Source organism: Haliaeetus albicilla, chromosome 6, assembly GCF_947461875.1.
Source record: "Haliaeetus albicilla chromosome 6, bHalAlb1.1, whole genome shotgun sequence".
NCBI lineage: Eukaryota > Metazoa > Chordata > Aves > Accipitriformes > Accipitridae > Haliaeetus > Haliaeetus albicilla.
In genome coordinates this window covers 46,783,935-46,801,758 of record NC_091488.1, presented here as the reverse complement: position 1 = coordinate 46,801,758, position 17,824 = coordinate 46,783,935, and the positions used below count along the sequence as shown (strand labels likewise).

Sequence of the window (17,824 nt, the reverse complement as noted above, 5' to 3'; positions counted from 1 at the left end):
CTAAAAGAGATCTAAGCTCAGCTCCAGAAGTGAAGTAGTGGAGCTGCTCTTCTCTGGGTGCTCAGGACAGATGTAGTCGTTCTGGAGTGGGTGCGGACAGACCAAGCAGCAGTACCCTGAACTGAAAAGAGCCGGTGCCCATGGCTTGACAGGCTTTGTGTCAGATGCACAATGTGGAAATGCGTCGAAGTAGGCACCCCTGAGGTAGAGGGATGCAAGCCACTCCTCCTCCACAAAGGGCCATGATGGTTTCTACCAAGGTGCCAACCTGGGATCCATTCTGTAAATGAAATTGCTCAACTTCTCTAAGTCCAGGGTGGGTACCAAATGCGCTTCCTTTCTCACGGGAGGAAGCGGTTGCTCCAGACTTCTGTCCCTCTGCAATGCCTGGAAGCAGCATGTTATCTTCCCATGGCCAGGGTACACCACGTGTCAGAGTGGTCTTGGAGAAGGGACCCATTTACCTGAGGTGACAGATCCCAAAAAGGGGTGAGGAGAAGAGGATTAGAAAAGAGAAAGTTCACAACTCCCAGTAGATCTGGGCAAACCCAAAATGTGCCTCTGCAGAAGTGCTAGGAGGAGGAAGAGTGGCTGGCTGCCTGACCTTTATCGGCAGGCTCTTTTGAAAAGGTCCTTTTTAGAGGATTTGCTGAATGGGCAGTGCCTGTGTCACCACACGTCTCTGATGTGGAGCTGAGGAGAGTCTAGCGGTGGCCTGCTTCCCAGAATCCCATGGGAACACCTTTAGGAAAGCATAGCTTTATGGATTCTGGACAAATATGCAGCTTCTTTCTTTACAGTGCTAAAAGGTGAGTCACCTTTGTATGACAATCCTCAGCAGATAGCTGAATATCCCAGAGAAACCTGAATTAGAAAGTCAGGAACAACATTGGGGGTGCTGACCAAACCTGCGGGCTGCATTTCTGCTAAAAAAACCTAAGTGATTTAATCACTGAAGAGAATCTGCAGCATTCATAGACATATTTGGCAGCTAGCATCTTGTACCTGGCCAGCATCAGCTGTAGAGAAGTGTGGAACTGTTCTCTTTCAAAAGGCCTCCAGATCCTTCCTGGGGGAGAGATGGGATGCTGGAGGATCCTCTTCGGACATCCACAACTACCTGTGGAGATGGTGATGGATATCGGTACCTTGGCCAATATCTAGTTAAGCGATGTCTTTGATGCCACAGGATGTCTTTGATGCCACAGCCTCTGTGTTTTGCAACACAGAGGGTGAGGTGGATCAACTACAAAAATACATGCAGCAAGCTAGGTTACATTTTGACTCACTTCCCAATGCAGCATTCATGCCTTGCTTTTAATCCACTGGAAAAATATTTGATAGCCTCCCAAAGGTCCCAGGGCTGCAGTAAGTTTTCTCAAGAATGAAGAGGTACCCAGGAGCCCAACACATGCAAGGGATGGGAGAAGCATGCCAGCTGTGAGGAGAAAGCTCTCGGTTACAGTGACCTGACACTGAGGTGAAGGAATTGGGCTTTGACCCAATGTGCCATGTGTCGCTGAGTGACTGGGGCGGTAGCAGAATGGTCCTAAAAGATTCCCTTGATTCAGGTATGGGCTGAAAGGAGCTGAGAGGCACTCCGATAGGAGCTGAACCTTGGTCTGAGAGTGGGATTCCCAAAACCTGGTTCTCCCAGGGGTAGCTGGAGAGAAAGAGTCCGACCATCTGCAGGGTCCTTGGGCCCCGGAGCACTGGAAGCTCCAGTGCTGACAGCAGAGCTGGATGACAGACTAGCACTGGACATCAGGGGTAGTCCAGAAAGCAGGCGAGCACTGGCAGAAATGGCCAGCAAACAAGACCTCTGAAAGAGCTGTCAGCACCAAGACTGGTGTCAGGATAGGCTGGGAGGATGATGCTGGACACGTAGTGAAACCTGGGCACCCAGATTTCCTCATCAGATTATACACAAGCCCCTTCCTAGGTGTGGCTCCTTCGGTTTGCCATTCTCCTGACAGTTTTGCAGGCAGACTGTATGACTGATTTTTCCTGAGGGGTGTTTTGGCCTGGGGGATCTCCAGAACAGATGTGGGTTCTGTCTGCTGGTGTAAGACCTTCCAGCAGCAGATCCAGGGGAATATCAATGGTCTCCTGGGTGCCAAGAGGGAGATAGTCTGATCCACATATGCCAGGCTCAGATCCCCACTGCTGCTGTTTCTCTCAACTGACAGATAATACAGCAAGTATCCCCTCAAAGAAAAACTGCCATAGAAGGATGTGCCTTCTGCGCAGGGGGCTCTAATCCTTTCTGTGTCTTACTCTTGGCAGCAGCGTGGGTCTCTCTGACACAGAAGAGGCACCTCAGACATATTTCAGATGCTGGGGGATGAGCATTGCCCAGGGCACAGAGGGGTCTGGCTCCAGGTTTACTTGCATGTGTCCTCGGGAACTGTGAAAAAGTAGGTCTGGTCCATGTGCTGTGTTTTTACAGTGCATCATGGCAGGAGAACATGAGCCCATATCTTACAGTACACTGGAGCTCTGGAAGCTACAGGCAAATACTTATTACTAAAGAATATGTTATTTCTTTCTTAGTGGGAAAGCTAGATATAAAAAAGTAGAGGGTTACTAAAGGAGCTTTTGATGCTATGAGAAATCATTTGCAGAAGAATACAGTCCCTGGGAAGGTTCATGTGGATGATGGCACAGCAAGGAAGGGGAAAGCAGTGCTCCAGAATACTTCTGAAGAGAATGAAGTCTCTGATTTGGTGATCCCCAACCACTTTGCTTTGAACAAAAATTGCTAGGGAGGGAGATGGTGCATTTTTAAACTGAAAGGGCTCATTGTAAATCAAAATGGATTTATTTCTTTACAGTTTAGTTTTCAGCTGGATCAATTCTCTGATGCTCATCAGTGTTGACAAAAGAGAGGCGGCAGGAGAGATGAAAGGGAAGATGGGATTGCCCCTTTCTGCAACACTATTCATTTATGCTGGATTGTGTGACACGCTGCAATTTAGACTGTGGTGGCAGCTGAGCTGTTTTTTCAATTTCCTCTTCATTTGGCACCTCATGGCAGGTAGCAGCCTGCATCGTTTTGTAAGGTAGCTTCTACTGCCCCACTAAGAAAAAAATGCAAACCCAAAGGAACCCACTTGTTGGTCACAGCACCACAGGAAGACTCATGCGGAAAGGGACCTCTGGGGTCTCCACTCCATCCCTCTGCTCCCAGCAGACTCTCAAACTAGGCTGGGTTGCTCAGGGCCTGGCCCAGGCAAATCCTGAGCACCTCCAATTGTGGAGATTCTCCAGCCTCCCTGAAAACCTGTTCCACTGCTGAAGCACCCTCACAGGAGAGGCTTTTCCTTATGTCCCATAGGAAGTTCATTTGTTGCAACCTGTGCTGCTTGTCTTGTGTCCTTTCTCTGTGCCCCTGTGAGAGGAGTCTGGCTCTATCTTCTCTCTAAGCCCCTTTGGGTATCAGCAGGCAGCAGTTAGCTCCCCGGTCTTCTTCAGGCTGAACAAACGCTCCTTGTCATGCGTCATGTCCTCCACCCCACAGACATCTTAGGACCTTTTGCTGGACTTGCTCCAGTGTGTCAACGTCCCACAGTACTGCAGATGTGGCTTTTCACGTGCCATGAAGACAGGATTAATTGCTGCTTGCTGTGTTCTTGCTAATGAAGTCTGGCATTTGACTAGCCTTCAGCACTGCAAAGAGACCCTGCTGGCTCTGGAGGTACCCCTGTTCTCACCATGCTGGAAGATGACTGGCTATCATTATGGCACATACAACAGGCTTTGTCGGTGTAAGGACTGACTCTTATTTACCCTCAAAGAAGGCTGGGACAAAAGAGATGGAACGATTCTTCTGTGTAAAGGGGCTTTAAAGTTCCCAAGAAGGGGTGGGACCTCCCGTGTCATGATGAGGACTGGGAGAGATCTGGGTTCCCAAGACGGAGATCCAACAAACTAAATATTAGGAAGTTCTGCCAGGAGTCTGTCACTGGCGTGCAATTAAGGCCCCATGGGGAAAACATGGGTTTAAGCTCAATTTTTTTGGTTTGGTGCCATTTATAATTTTTCCTGGTTCTAAGAAGTTTTTGTTTGCAGGTGTCAGGTCCCGTTCTCCAGGAGGTGAACAGGCCACGCTGAGCGGCGTTCTCTCCACGGTAACAGGCTTCTCTGCCAGGTTTTTCTCAGAAAGCCACAAAAGACCAAAGGACCGTCTCCAGCTGTATGGTGTGCATGAGAGTAGAAGATAAAGCAGCTAATGCTTTTGTGTCCTGTGTAAATACTTCAGCCCTTTTGTTCATGAGATTAAAGCACCCTAGAAATTCAGACTCTGTGAGCTTCCAGTGCTAGGCTGCCACAGGATTTCTTCAACATCCAACTGCTTTCTGATGTCCATGGCTGTCTTATGCTGCCAGAATGTGGTTAGGAAGGCTTCACAGCTCTGCAGGTGTGACTGTCTCTCCTGGCATGGTGCACACTTCGTATTTGGCGAGGTTAATGGGAAGCAACTGCCTCCTAAGACCCCTGGTAAAATCACACTTAGAATGAAAACATAAGGTTATATGTTGAGGAACAAAGTATGTGGATCACACTTCCAGAACAGAATACAGTATCCTGGGAAGACAAGACCCCAGGGAGGCAGATACATGATCGCATGCTGTATAAAATGGGATCTCAAAGAGCGAACAGATTGTGTTACCTCTGTTTACAGCACAAGTTACTGGAACATGTCCATGATTCAAAAAAGGATGTGGAAAAATGGAGAAGGGTTTAGAAGAGTGGTACAAAAACCCCTGACTTGGCGCCTGGAGATTTTGCTTTCGAATGTACAGAACTTGAGGTGTTTGATCTATTTTACCTAATCTGAAGGAAACCGTGGTGAGCTCAGGAAGCAATTTTACTGCAAACAAAAGGAAATTCGTTTTACGTGCCATAAAGACGGTAGAATTATTGTTAGAGGATGTTGTGGAGACCAGGAGCATAAATGAGTTCAAACAGGGTTTAGGTAATTTGTGGAGGATCAATTCCTCGCTGGCTTTTGAATCTGACGGCCTGGGTATGACTGCCAGCTCAGGATGTCCTTGACTCTTTTTACAGGAAGCTTCTATATGGTGCCTTGGCTCTCGGTGCCTTTCCTTAGGGATCCTGTATTGGCCATAGCAGAGCACTAGGCTAGAGACACCATTGGTATGACCATTTTTAAGCTCACAATCTCTCTCTGATCTATTCGCAATCTATCTTTGACATTTTCTCCCCATGAGGAGAAGATGTGAAATAGAGGCAGGTTCTCTACTCCAACAGAGGAGCATAAGGATGACTAGTGGCTCAAAATTAAACCCAAAATCTGGCTGGAAATGAAGCACATGTTTTTCAGAGCAAGGCTCTGACACGGGAAGAACTCTTGTGGTGGCCTCTTCACCACCTGCAGACTGTTGACGTGAAAAATGGTCGACGGCATCCTCTTGCTCAGCCCTAGGATATGGGGCTCTCTGCAGGAACAAGGCAGTCAAGCCAGCTGATCACCATCATGAGAATAAAACACTATCTATTCATATTTCCCCAGGCTTTTCCCTCACTCACAGCCCTGACTGGAGGGCTTCCCTAAGAGTACATGTGGGCCCTTTTTAAGACTCAGGAAAAAAGCCAGCTGGGCTTGCTCTGCAAGAAAACTCCAGCGCAGGGCTGGGAAACTGCAGAGGAGCATGACTGCTGAGCTGAGGCACATAAGCTACAGGGAAAAGGAAGGAAAAGGCTCCTGGACTCAAACTGAGGTGGTGGTGGCGGCATGTGGGTGTGGGGACTTTCCCCTGAGTTTAGCAGGGACCTGCTGTTTTTTCCCTAGCTACAGGTGGTCAGAGGGCTCACTTGTTCCAGACTTGAAGGAGAGATAGGGGTTTCTCTTTTTTTTGTGGTTTTTTTTTTCTTATTACTATCATTTTCTTCTCTGTGTTGCTTATTAAGTCAAAATAAAAGTCACTCTGAAAGACTGGTAACCTCAAGGGTTCTGTGGGCCCCCTGTCTGAACTGTAAGCTTGTGCAGAGAAAGAAATACGGACAAAATGGTCCAGTCATGAGGCAAGGTAAAGTTCAGAAGCCTTAAGAATGGAAAAGGAGGCTACAGTCAAAATACTGGGTCAGGAGTAGTTACTCAAAAGAAGAAAAAAACCCCCAAACCCAAGACTAACAGCATTTCCTGCTCTGGTCTGTGAAAAACAAATGTTTGGGGTGGATATAAAACCCAGAAAACTCTCAAAGTGAAGGGGCGTGCTCACTGAAGGGTCGGAAGATGATCTGGAAACCTTCCCAGGTGCTTGAGGGTGGGATTCCACCTTGCAGCTGCTCTCATGAGGAACCTGATCCAAGTTTGCCTTCCTGTCTCAATGCCACTGGGAATGACTGCCCCTGGCTACATACTCACCCCCCATGCACAGATTGTGATAATATGGCCCTTCATGGGGCTGTAAGCCAGACCAATGTAACCATTAGGTTTAAAAGGAAGAGGAGAAGAAAAAGTGGGTGTGTAGTTAGGACAGGGAATATTTCAAATTACTTCCATGGCAAGTGCCCACAGGCAGCTGCCCTAGCACAACTGAGCAGATGAGAAACTGTACTGAGGAGTGGAAAGGATAGAAAACTTTTAAAATGCCATTGCTGTCATGTGGAATTACACTCTGGATGGCTGGCTGATATCTGTAAATGGCTCTGGGAGAAGTGGACTATCCAAGCAATGTCTTAAACCCAGCTGACAGTGCAGCACTGACAGATTTTAAGATACCTGGGGCAGTTGCTGTGGTCACTTGGGGATGTGTGGACCTGCCAGCTAAACCAGAAGTTTGTTTCCCCAAGACAATCCTGCAACTGACAACTCTAAAAGATGTTCTCCAGAAAGTTGCAGTGATCTCAGGTACTGGCTCTGCTGTTGGGCGTCCAATATAGGTTCTTGATAAGCAACTGGAGTTGTAGACAATGAGAAAAATAGGGCCATAACTTCCTAAGGGGGGAAAATCAAACTCCAAAGCTCTATCTAGCGGATGCAATAAGGGAGGGAACGCTACTGGGAAAGGGTCCAGAATCAGCTACAACTGAGAAGGCTGTAAGTGACGTGAATGTATACGTGCCTTTCTAGTGGAGGTCCCCTAGACCTGCCCTGGACTCTCTAGGCAAAGGTCCATTTCTCCTGGAAGCCAGAGAGACACCTGTGCATGTTCAAATCAACCTGCAGACACCCAGGCAAGACAAATCTGATGCTGATTGACCACACAGGGACTCCTCAGTTCTCCAGGTTTGAGTTAGGCCTTTCATAACACCGGTGGTGTGATCTGAGGCATTCCTGGTTTCTCCACTCTGAGAGACAGCTCACGGCATGCTCTGTGCCCGGCATTTTGGGTACAGAGAAACTCAGAAGACTGCTTACCATCTTTTCAGTCAAGTATTTACAGACATGTCAAGTTTGGTGCCACCAGAGGGCTCTTGAGGAGACAGGAAAGCTGTAGACCTACGCTGAAAGGACTCCAGCGATTCCTCTCCCAGTAATAAACCCGTTCGAGAGGATCAAGGACAGCGATACAAGGTCCACCCTCCAAGCTGAGAGAGGTATCCGTTTGAGCTACAGTTGGTTGTGCTGCTTATTCTCCCAGAGTGGTGCTCTTTTTCAGCACAAGCAGCAGTCTTGAAAGAAGAGATTGGGGCTTCGCCTTTGCATCCCAGGTAACGCAGGAGGACTGGGTCTTGCTGGAGTCTTCAGTGATGGGAGCACGTACAGTGCTGAGATGTTCTGCTGTATGGCAATTAGAAAACTGCAGGTGTCACCACTATATCCCAATTCCATGACAGCAGTCTTCCTTCTTGTCTGCAGTCTGGGATCCCATCAGCTCTCTGTAAGCTTTTTACCCTTGGAAGTAAAAGCAAGAGCAGCACTGGGGAATACTGGGCCACCTACAGGAATCCTGCCACAGATGGGAGACCTTAAGTCAGGATTTGATCTGGAAACCCTTTAAAACATAGAGTAACTGAGGTGGAACAGGATCCTCTCCCATTGAGAAACTGCAGTCAACATGGCACACTGTTAGCAGTGCTTTACAAGAATGCTTATTTCTACAGCTATGAAAAGGGATTCACAGACCCTGAAGCAGTCTGTATTTTCTTTAGTTATGATCAAAACCTCATGACTCATTTGAATTACAAGGTTGGCTTTCCCAAACTTCTCTACTGAACCTTCTGTGAAATTTACCTCGTGGAGAACTGGCAAATTCCAAGCTCAAATCTGGGTCTGTATCTACGTTGCTGCTATCCTGGAAGCACAGGAGGTTTGTTGGAGCCATATACGACAGCCTCAGCTGTTTTCAAAACTGGATCTGACATAGGAAAAAATTTTGAAGTACCATTTAAGAAACTGTCCTTCACACAGGAAAACAGCAACTAGCTCTGAGTTTTCAGATGGGACTTCTGGTGTGTTTATGGACGAGCCTAACAGAGCGCTACCTGAGTTCATACTTGTGGAGTGCTGTCCAGCGAAGGCCCTTTTGTGAAGTTATTTGGATGTGCAACAACAGAAAAGCTGCTGAAGGATGCTTCAGGTAAGGGTCTTCAAAAATTTTCATTACAAATTTTGCAGCCTAATAAATGTATCCTAAAATGATGGGTGAATTGCTGTAAGGTCTGGGAAAGTCTAAGATATGGCTCTACCTGAGCTGCTAGAGAGATATTGGCAGACCTACATAATCACAGAGCTCTGGAAGCTGACTATTTTTGCTACATCTTACAGCCTTTACTGGTTTTAGGCTCTTCCATCTTGGATGCATGAAGCCCCAGTAGCATTTCAGACCTAGGGACAAGATTCTTCGTTGCAGGACATGTGGCCAAACACCCTGCCAACATAATGACACTGCTTCATGGATTAGGTGATTGAGAATAAAGCATCTTGAACCCCACTAGGACATTGGAAACGTTCAGCTGGACTTGTTGAGATAAAGTGTTTAAGATAGGCGGTAGAAAATGGGAACAATGTCATTCTAAAAAATGCTGGAGATCTGTAGAATGTGTGGCTCCGACAGCCCCCCGATGACAAGTAGCATCAGCTAGATATCACCCACAGCACATACAAGGGTCGCGTGCTCTTCCAGCTTCTTTAACGGGTGATTTGCAGCAAGTCGCCTAGTCATCTGCCATAGCCTGCCTGCACAGGTACACCTGACAAGGTGTCTGCTCTGATATCCCAGTTCCCTGAAGCTCAGCTAAGGATCTACTGTTGTGCACAGATACTTCCAGCTGCGACTCAGGCTTCCTGAACAGCCTGAGGTGGGAAAGCATTCTCTTCTGTGTCTGACAGAAAATGCCTCCCACAAGAGCGAAGCTGTACCTGATGGCACCACGCTTGGTCCATAAGCCATCTTGTGTGGCTGAGACCCTTGAAGACAAACACCTTGGGTCTCTCCTCCCCCCTGTGACTGACCATGCTTTGCTAAAACCGTAAGAGCTCACCAAGAAACAAACCCCAAACTCATCCACTGGTAGGCAGTGCTCCAGTCCTGTCCATCTGTGATATGTCCCCAGTCTGAGCCCACACATGTAAACACAGACTTCTTCCCTGAGAAAACACACAGACTGGATCAGCCATGAGCGTGTCTGTCTTTGACTCCGCTCTTGAAATAAGGGAGAGAGGTGGGAGGGAAAAGTACACGGGCTTCTTAAGGATCTGGGGAGGCAAGTTGTTTCAGTTTCCCATATGGCGTATGGGAAGCGGCTGAGCAATGTGTCTCCTAACCGGAGGGCCTAAAGAAGCCCCTGATCCCAGAGAAAGAGGTGGGGGAGAGAAGTAATTCATCTTCACTATTTTTTTTAAGCTAATATGACAGGGTGATTATGGACTTTCCTGAAGCAAGCAGGGTTTTCCTCCCAGACCAGCAGTGGCTGGAGGGCTCACTTTTTCCAGGTCTGAAGGAGGGTTCACGATTCTGCCCGTGCAATGGTTTTGATTATGCTGGTCTTGCTTCATTTATTGGCTCAAAACTGGTGTGAAAGACCAAAGAGGCTGGGCGGAGGGAATAATTTGCCTAAGGGGGAAATGAGGAGGTGACAGCTCTAAGGTGCAAAGAGCATTCGTTTCTGGGCTCAGCACTTCAAAATACCTTCAGACTCAGTTCAAACTTTCCATGGCAGGCCTCTGTTTCTTCATATATCACAGAAAGATGTAGATGGGAAGGCACCTCTGGGGATCTCTAGCCCAACGCCCTTGGCTGCAGCAGAGCTGACTCCAAAGCTAGGTCAGGTTGCTCTGCCTAACCAGAAGCGTCAAGTGGTTTTATTCCATCAACGGGGAGTTCAGCTGCCTCCTCTCGTGCTCGCCATCTGCAGCTCACCGCCGCAGCCGTGGCTGTTCTCTTCAGGAGGCCGTGCCTGCGCCGCCACCCGACGAGGAGCAGCTCGCATCCCACCAGTGCTGTCCTGGCAGGCTTGGCACCCCCCACCACAGCCACAGCCTTCAGGGGGCGAGCTGGCCGCCCCGGTGGCTCCAGGTCCCAACCGTCCAGTGATCCCTCCTGGTCACTCGCTCATCCGAGCTGGGACAGGGACCCAGCTAAGACCTGGTAGGCGGCTCTACCTGCTCTTTGCGCTGGCGTCTGCATTTGCTTTTCTAAACCACAGAAAAGGGCCGTCAGAAGCAGAAATTGTCGCTTTAGAGAGAATTCCAGCGGAGCCTGCAAGAGCATGACTGCGCTGCCTCCACAAGACTCTCGAAGCAAGCAGCCCCGGGGCAGGATGAGAAAGAAGGAAATCTCCAGTGCTACTCAGCTGACAGGACCAGAGCTGCTAGAAGCTTGGAGCAGGTGCCATCGGAAGCAAGGAAGGGATCATGAGCACCAGAAATGTTGCTTAGGAAGGGCCTCCTGACACCAAAACCTCGCCCAGGTGGAACCACTGAGAACTTTGCTGCGTGCTTATTGCAACCTAAGGTCTGGTCTACAGTCACGCTTGACCCCATGGTAAGCCCTGATGAAAAGACAGTTGGGTTCAGCCAGTATTCACTTCTGTGCAGACAGTCTCTTGCAGCTTCATGCCAGCATGCACTGACTTCTAGTGTAGCTCGTAGCAGAACTGGTAGCGTTCGGGGAGTTCTGCCCCCAGCTGATGAGGTTAACAGATGGTCACAGGAATCGAATTAGATGAGCGGAGAATTAGCACAGAGCCAAGGTGAATAGGGGCCCTGAATGGTATCATTACTTCTGAGGAATCACCGGTGAAGATGGGCTTTGTTCTTACCTTGATGATACCAGCACAACACCATTGATCTCACTGTGGAAGAAGAATTAGACTGAATGATAAAAAGCACCTTCAAGTTTGGATGCAAATCAAGCACACAGGCAGGCTTGAGATGAACTGCAGTGCAGAATGCTGTATCCTCAACTTTTTCTGGAAATCTACGTAACTTCTTGCTGTGATCGCCTTGTCAGCTAAAATACCACCAGATACAGCACGGATCTTTGCAGGTCTAAGGAAAGGGAAGAAACCGTGCAGCTTCCCATTGTGTTATCTGTAGCCCTCAACTCAAGTCAGTGATGGTGTCCTGCAGGTCACCCGGATGAAAAAATACCAAAGCAAATATTCTTCTAACTGTTTCTGCATCTGTAGCTGTATCTTCTAACTCTGCATAGATGATGACAAAGGTGTTCAATAAATCTGAGTAAGACAGAAGAACTAGCAGAAGCTGTGGAGTGAAGGGGTCCATAGAGACATGGGGAACCTGGCTGGCAGCCCTTTGTCACTTCCTTCTGTCCTGCAGTGTTTCGCTCAGAGGAGATGAGGGATGGCTGCTCACATTGCTAGTGCTGGCCTAACGATCGGGTGCTGCCTCACCTCCTTCTGGGTGACCGGCTGGATAGAGCCAGAGGTACTGGTGTTGCATCCACACAGAAAGCAGAGATGGCATTATCTCATTGGCAAGTACATTCTTCACTACACATGGTCAGGCACTGCTGCAGTGGTGGGGATGAAGCGTGAAAACTGTAGTCAGCCTCTGCAGAGACTGTATCATCCGCTAATAACTTATCTTCGGTACCGAACAGTAAAAGATGACTGCTCAGCAGAAAGTTTGGGGGAGTCCTGAGGACTTGCTCCAGTGTGAAAGTATCATCTTGAACAGAAACCAGAATCCATCGTTTTTCAAAACGGAGCAATAGTAGGAATACAAAATTGCAGAAGCGCGGCTAGAAGATAGGTGCAGGTTGAAGCAGCGCATTGATCGCACTGCCCAAGGCGGGCAGGAGCAGGGGAAGGCGCTGCAAGTCAGTCCCAGGCAGCAGCTACCTGCTTTTGAAACGCTGGTCACGGGGGGACGGCACCCTAACCGGCCGTGGCTCCAGCGGCCGAGGGAGCTCCGCGGAGTGGGACGGGGCCGCGGCGAACGCGGCAGAGAGGGCACGGCTGCAACGACTGCGCTGCAAAGGACCCCGAAGGCAGAGCCCAGCGCGCGGCTCCAGCTGGAGACGGGGATGTCCCAGGACCTGTTTGAACCAGGCCCGTCGCCGCTGGAGGAGAAGGACCCAAATCCCCTCCTTGACACTGAGATGGAAAGGAGTGAAGGGGCCGGGGTGGGAGCGCCAGGGCTGTGGTGGCCCTTGGACCGAGATGGGTCCAGACCCAGCAGAGGGTCCACCAGAAAATGGGTTCTGGGGCAGCGGTGCACCCGCACCCCGCAGTGCTGTGAGATCCCACTGGGCAGGCACGTGCCCCCAGAGACCTCCGTAGGTGGGAAGGGGCTTGGCAGCATCTGCGTCCTTTGCACCACGCTTGTGTCCCTCTGCGCCCCGGGGCCGGTCCTGCAGCCAAACGGAGACATTTGGAGAAAACGACAGTCGACGCTTTGCCCCTCCAGAGACAAGCAACTGTTGGCGCTCCTGGCATCCGATCTCTTGCTGCAGTCGGACAAGCACAAAGCCACTGATGCTCAGACAAAAGTTGGTATTATTTACAGCTCCCAGTCTCGGTGGCTCATTGCGCGATTGCCAAAGTACGAGTTTAAAAAGGAAGAACCGCTAACAGCAGCTTTCAAGGTCTGCAAAGATAAAAAAAGACAAATGCTTGACCGGTCTCTCCCAGGCAGCTGGTGGGACAAAGAACTGAAGCTCTCGCCTCTTAAAACGCTTCCCCGTTGCTGCGGCTGATGCTGCGCGGGCCGTGCCTGAAGCCGGCCAGGGCAGGGAGGCCGTAGGGCAGCGCACGGTTAGAGCAGCACTTGGCCATGTCTAACCACCGCGGCTCAGGTTCCCTCTCTTGAACCTCCGTCACCTGGTGCCGAGGCCCCATTTCAGCTTCGAGGGCTTCACGACAGCCCCGGAGCTTTACGTTGCGTTTGTGCCGTGCCCTCGCCTGGCAGAGGGAACAGGACCCAGGCACCCCGGTCTGCAGCACGCGGGGGACATTTGAATAACTAAGACAGGTCTTTTGACTAACTTAGGGTTCCCCTCTCTACCCGCTGCCGGTCAAGCCACCCTGCCTTTCTGCAAACTAACTTCTACCGATCCGATCGGAACATAACCTAAGATGTACAGACACAACCATCCACACAAGCTGTTTGAAATATTTTTAAACGCTTTTATTTACAGTGCTAGTTGAAAACAATATATATATTTATATCTATCATCCTCGTGATGTCTGTGCCATAGAAAATGCCGTGGCTATATTGCCTTTAATTTACAAAAATGGTCACCAGAAAATCTGAAGGGGAAAAAATGGAAATCAGAGTTTGGTCCCCAATTGTTTCTCTCTTGATTTGTTTTTAAAAAAGCCTCCAAATTAAAAAAATACACAGTTCAGATGAAGTTTGTATATAAAAACAACCCTTCTGAAAAATTCATGAGGGCCAGCTTGCTGTCATGTAAACTTGACCAAAAAAAAAAAAAGAAAGCTTAAAATAAATTCTGTCTCCGTATGTGGCTTAATAGAACCATTATTTGCTTGTAATATTCTTTTTCTTCATCTCTCGGGGTTCAGTGGGAAAGCAGATGAGAGGAGGCCTAGGACTGGAAAACGCACCATGAGATCTGTGCCCGCAGCCTCCTGGACTCAGGGAGGACAATCTGACAGCAAGTCTGGGGAGCAGAAGCTGTCAAGAATCTCAGTCGTACTAGTGACAAAAAAAGGAGGGCGAGTGAAAAGGGAAGGAGAGGTGCTTGCCACGTGAGAAGCCTGGCACATGGGCCTGGCAAGTTTACGTACTGGGCCCCAGGAAAACGATGAGATTCTTGAGGGAGGAGGATCATTTTTAAGTGGGGCACAGCTGAAGGGATGTGGGGGACTGGAACAATTTCAGCTGGGGAATGTCACAGATGGGCTAGGTCTTCGGGTGAGGAGGAAACTGCTGTCTTCCCTGTTTGAGAGCATTTCTAATCTTTCCTCATCTGAGATTGTGTGAAGCCAGAGGCTAACGGACAGTGCAAGCACAGGCTGGAATGGAGGAGGAGAGATGGACGGAACAGAGGAGATGGGAGGGGAGGACTCAAGCTGAAGAACCGTTTTCTGTCTTCTGTCTCTTTGGATCCACTTCATCCTACGTAGGACAGAGAGAGGAAAAAAAAAAGGAGTTACCATCAGTCACCACACCGAGGCATGTCATTTCTCCACAAAATTCTTACTGCTGTTCCTTCCTCCATATGGAAATCTGTTTGGCCCGCCCTAAATCCACTCCTCTTTAAAGCACCCTTGAGTGCCTGACACAACTGTTCTGTTGATGCTCACGGTTAAGACGGGGACAGCTCCATTTGGAGGGATACCCGCGCTGTTACTTTTGGGAGGTCTAAGAAGCCCAGGCTCACATCGCTTCAGACACACCCCAAGATCCACCCTTGCAAGTCCATCTGCTGGCCTGAAGCCCAGAAGTCACGGGTGTTTGAGGGGTCATCACCCAGCACAACCTCAAGCACCTTGAATCTCAAACACCCAGCACCGTGACTGCTAGTGGAAGGATCGGGATCCTACAAGGAGTCTACAGGGGTTCATTATCCCCTTGCCACATCAGATTGGTTTACCCATCTGCTGCTGAAGCAATGAGACCCAAGGCCAATTTGAGATGCTCAGCAGCGGCATCCGCATGGATTTGATCAGCAGGTAACCTAGTTCCTTCTCGCTGCCAGTACTCTCACACTATCACTCACCTCTTCCTCCTCTGCAGATCGTTTTTCTGCATGACCATCCTGCTCTTGCCCATTCTCGTCTCCTTCTAAGCACAAGCAAGAGAGGAAATCGCAGATTAATTGAAGTAGCATTTAAGGGAATGTAATCTCACAGTCAGAGGGCTCAGAGAAGGAATCTCCCTCCATAATCTGTTCCCCGCAGCCTGATTCCCCCCACCCTGCCTATACCAATTATTCCTACCTTCATCCTCATCACCACCTTCTTCTTCATCCACATCATCAGGATTCTCTTCCTCATCCTCTTCAGCTCCATTTTCCTCATCCTGAATGATAGAAATTGGGCAGAGCAGAAATGGGCATCAGGATGACGTTTCCATATGCTCTTTGCTGCAAGTGCAAGACCAATCTCCACAGCTCCAGCCACTTCAGGCTCCAGTCTCAGATGTGCATCGAGTGACCTCTGCACTGTTACTCAGACACCGTTCTTCCCACCATCCCAGCTGAAACCCTCCTCCCAACTGGCCTTCTTTACAAACCCAATCCTTCCAGTCCCTCCCCACCAATATGACCCCCCTTGACTTCCACAAGCTTACATCCCGACAAGCTGCTGCCATCCCATCCCAACAATCAGAACATCTCTCTGGTTACAGGCTAATGACTTAGCCTATGCTCATAGTACATCTGCTTCCAGATCCCTTCTGACCTTCATCTGTCTGTGCACTTCATCACTGCTCCTCCCCCCCACCTTCTTCAACTTATACCGCTGACGGACCTCAGGATACTTCAGTGAGCGCAAGACCATGTCTCCTGTGCCACCTTCTCCTAACTCCTACTTGATCTTGTCTCCATTCCCTTCTGTGAGCTTTTTTCTTCTCGCTGGGCCATGCTGACTACGCCAAGTCCTTCAAGGCTCATTCTCCACAATTATCCTATAGCTCGCTCTTCATTTGCCCCTCTCCTTTATGAGCTCCCTCGGCCTGCCCTCTTTCTTAATCTCCCGCATTCCCTTCGTATTCATTACCCAAAGCGAGCCAGGCTAACCACCTCTTATAAAACCCTCCCTGACGCCTCCAAATCCCTCAGAAGGGCCTCACCTCTACTACCTCCTTCTTCTTTTCTTTGTGGACTGTTTTCTCCTCAAGTTTTTCCTTCTTTTCTTTCATTTCCTACACACGAGATGAGAAAAAACCATTCCGGTGGTCAGCGGCAAGAAAATAAAAAAGACGGGGATGCTTAAACAAAGAGGGTTTAGAGGAAATGCAGAGTTAACGGTGAGGAGAGAAAACGTATTAGGCGTTAAATCTGCCCGCCCTGACAAAGGAAAAAAAAAGCAACGAAAACGCGTCAGAGCTACTTTTAGACCGCGCGCATGTGGAAACCAGAAGTACGGAAGAGTTTTAATGGTGGGGTGTTTTTTGTTTTTTTTTTTTTTAAAGAACCTTGTCCGTAAGATCGAGGCGTTTCCGGCCCTTCCACCCCCTCTCCCCCCCCTCCGCAGGACCCGCGCTTTGTGTCCAATACAACTTTCCGCCCACCTCGCCCCCCCCCGTCACCGTTAAACCGTCTCCCCTTAAACGGTTCTGCCGTCCTCCCGCCCTGACGGGAGACCCGCCGGCGCGATTCCCGCCCTTTCCCCCCCCCCCGAGTCGAGCCGAGCAGAGCCGAGTCGAGCCGAGCCCGGCGCGCGGGCCGCCCGGCCAATGGGGGGGGAGGCGGGGAGCGGGGCGGGGGGCGCTCGCGCCCCCCGCCCCGCCCCCCGCCTCCCCCCCCATTGGCCGGGCGGCCCGCGCGCGCGCGCGCGCGCTCCCCCCACCGGCCGGGTACTTCAGACGCCGTCCGCGCGCGGCCCCAGCCGTGAGGCGATCGGTGCCCCTTACACCCCCCCCCCCCCCCGCCCCGCCGTCCCTGTCAGGAACGGGGCGACTGTGGCGAAAGGAGGGGATAGGCGGCGGCGGAGGGTGCCTCACCTTAGCGCTGAGCTCCGCCGGTACCTCCTCGACGCGTTTTTCCGACATCCCGGGTAGCGAAGGGAAGAGGCCGGTGCGAGGGAGCCCCGCGGGAAAGAAGAGTGAGGAGCCGGGGTGGAAGGGTTGAGTGTTGAAGCGGCGGGAGCGCAAAGTCCCGGCGATGCGGAGGCGGCGGGTTCCCGCCCCGGGGGCCAAAGTACCAGGGTCTCCCGCGGTGGGGGGATACGCCGGGGAAGGAGATTTATACACCGCCCGGTGACGAGGGAAGGAGGGACCTGGGGAGGGAGGGGAGAGGGACGGGAGGCGGAGGAGGAGGAGGGAGGGGAGAGGGACGGGCCGCGCCGCGGAGAGCGCGGCCGCCAGAACAATGCGCGCTCGGCGCTTCACAAGAGCCGGCGGCCGCCCGGGGGCTCACCGCAACCCCCCGCGAAGGTGCCGCTTCCCCCCCCCCTCCGGCGCCGCCCGGCCTGTCGAGGCCAGGCGGGGGCGCGAAGGACGAAATCCCCGCTCCCTTCTTCCCGCCGAACCGCTAGGCAGCGGTACCAGGCGCTGCCTGGGGATGAGGGGGAGGGAGAACCGAGCCCCTCTGCCCCACCGCCCCTGCAGCACGGCCGGGCGGAGGAGTGAGGGGTGGGGAGCCGCCCCTTCCCGGAGGAACCCGGGGATGGGCGAGGAGCGGTGCTTACGGGGCCGTGTGGGAGGGCAGGGCTGGCGACGGCGGGGCTCACGCGGCCTCCTGCCTGGAATTTTCCACTC

At 50.9% G+C, this 17,824-nt stretch overlaps 1 protein-coding gene across 2 annotated transcripts; it reads right to left on the bottom strand.

The window, feature by feature from the left end:
* Positions 1-13,542: 13,542 nt before the first annotated feature.
* Positions 13,543-17,766, bottom strand: PTMS (parathymosin). Of its 2 annotated transcripts, XM_069786002.1 has the most exons (5): positions 17,069-17,766; positions 16,196-16,267; positions 15,343-15,424; positions 15,123-15,187; positions 13,543-14,518 (listed from the first exon to the last, which is right to left on the bottom strand). In XM_069786002.1, the coding sequence occupies exons 1-5, from the start codon at positions 17,114-17,116 to the stop codon at positions 14,468-14,470; spliced, it is 318 nt and encodes a 105-aa protein (XP_069642103.1). In that variant the 5' UTR covers positions 17,117-17,766; the 3' UTR covers positions 13,543-14,467. The 2 variants fall into 2 exon arrangements, with proteins under 2 accessions (XP_069642103.1, XP_069642104.1); XM_069786003.1 differs by lacking the exons at positions 16,196-16,267; positions 17,069-17,766 and having other exon boundaries at positions 15,343-15,416.
* Between the last annotated feature and the right edge of the window lie 58 nt (positions 17,767-17,824).

Bases quoted from the DNA above. Each gene is read 5' to 3' on its own strand.
- PTMS (XM_069786003.1), bottom strand. From the start codon at position 15,414: ATGGAGCTGAAGAGGATGAGGAAGAGAATCCTGATGATGTGGATGAAG. The intron at 15,188-15,342 runs GTAGGAATAATT...GCTTGTGCTTAG, and splicing joins AGGTGGTGATGAGGATGAAG to AAGGAGACGAGAATGGGCAA. The intron at 14,519-15,122 runs GTGAGTGATAGT...TGTCCTACGTAG, and splicing joins GATCTGCAGAGGAGGAAGAG to GATGAAGTGGATCCAAAGAG.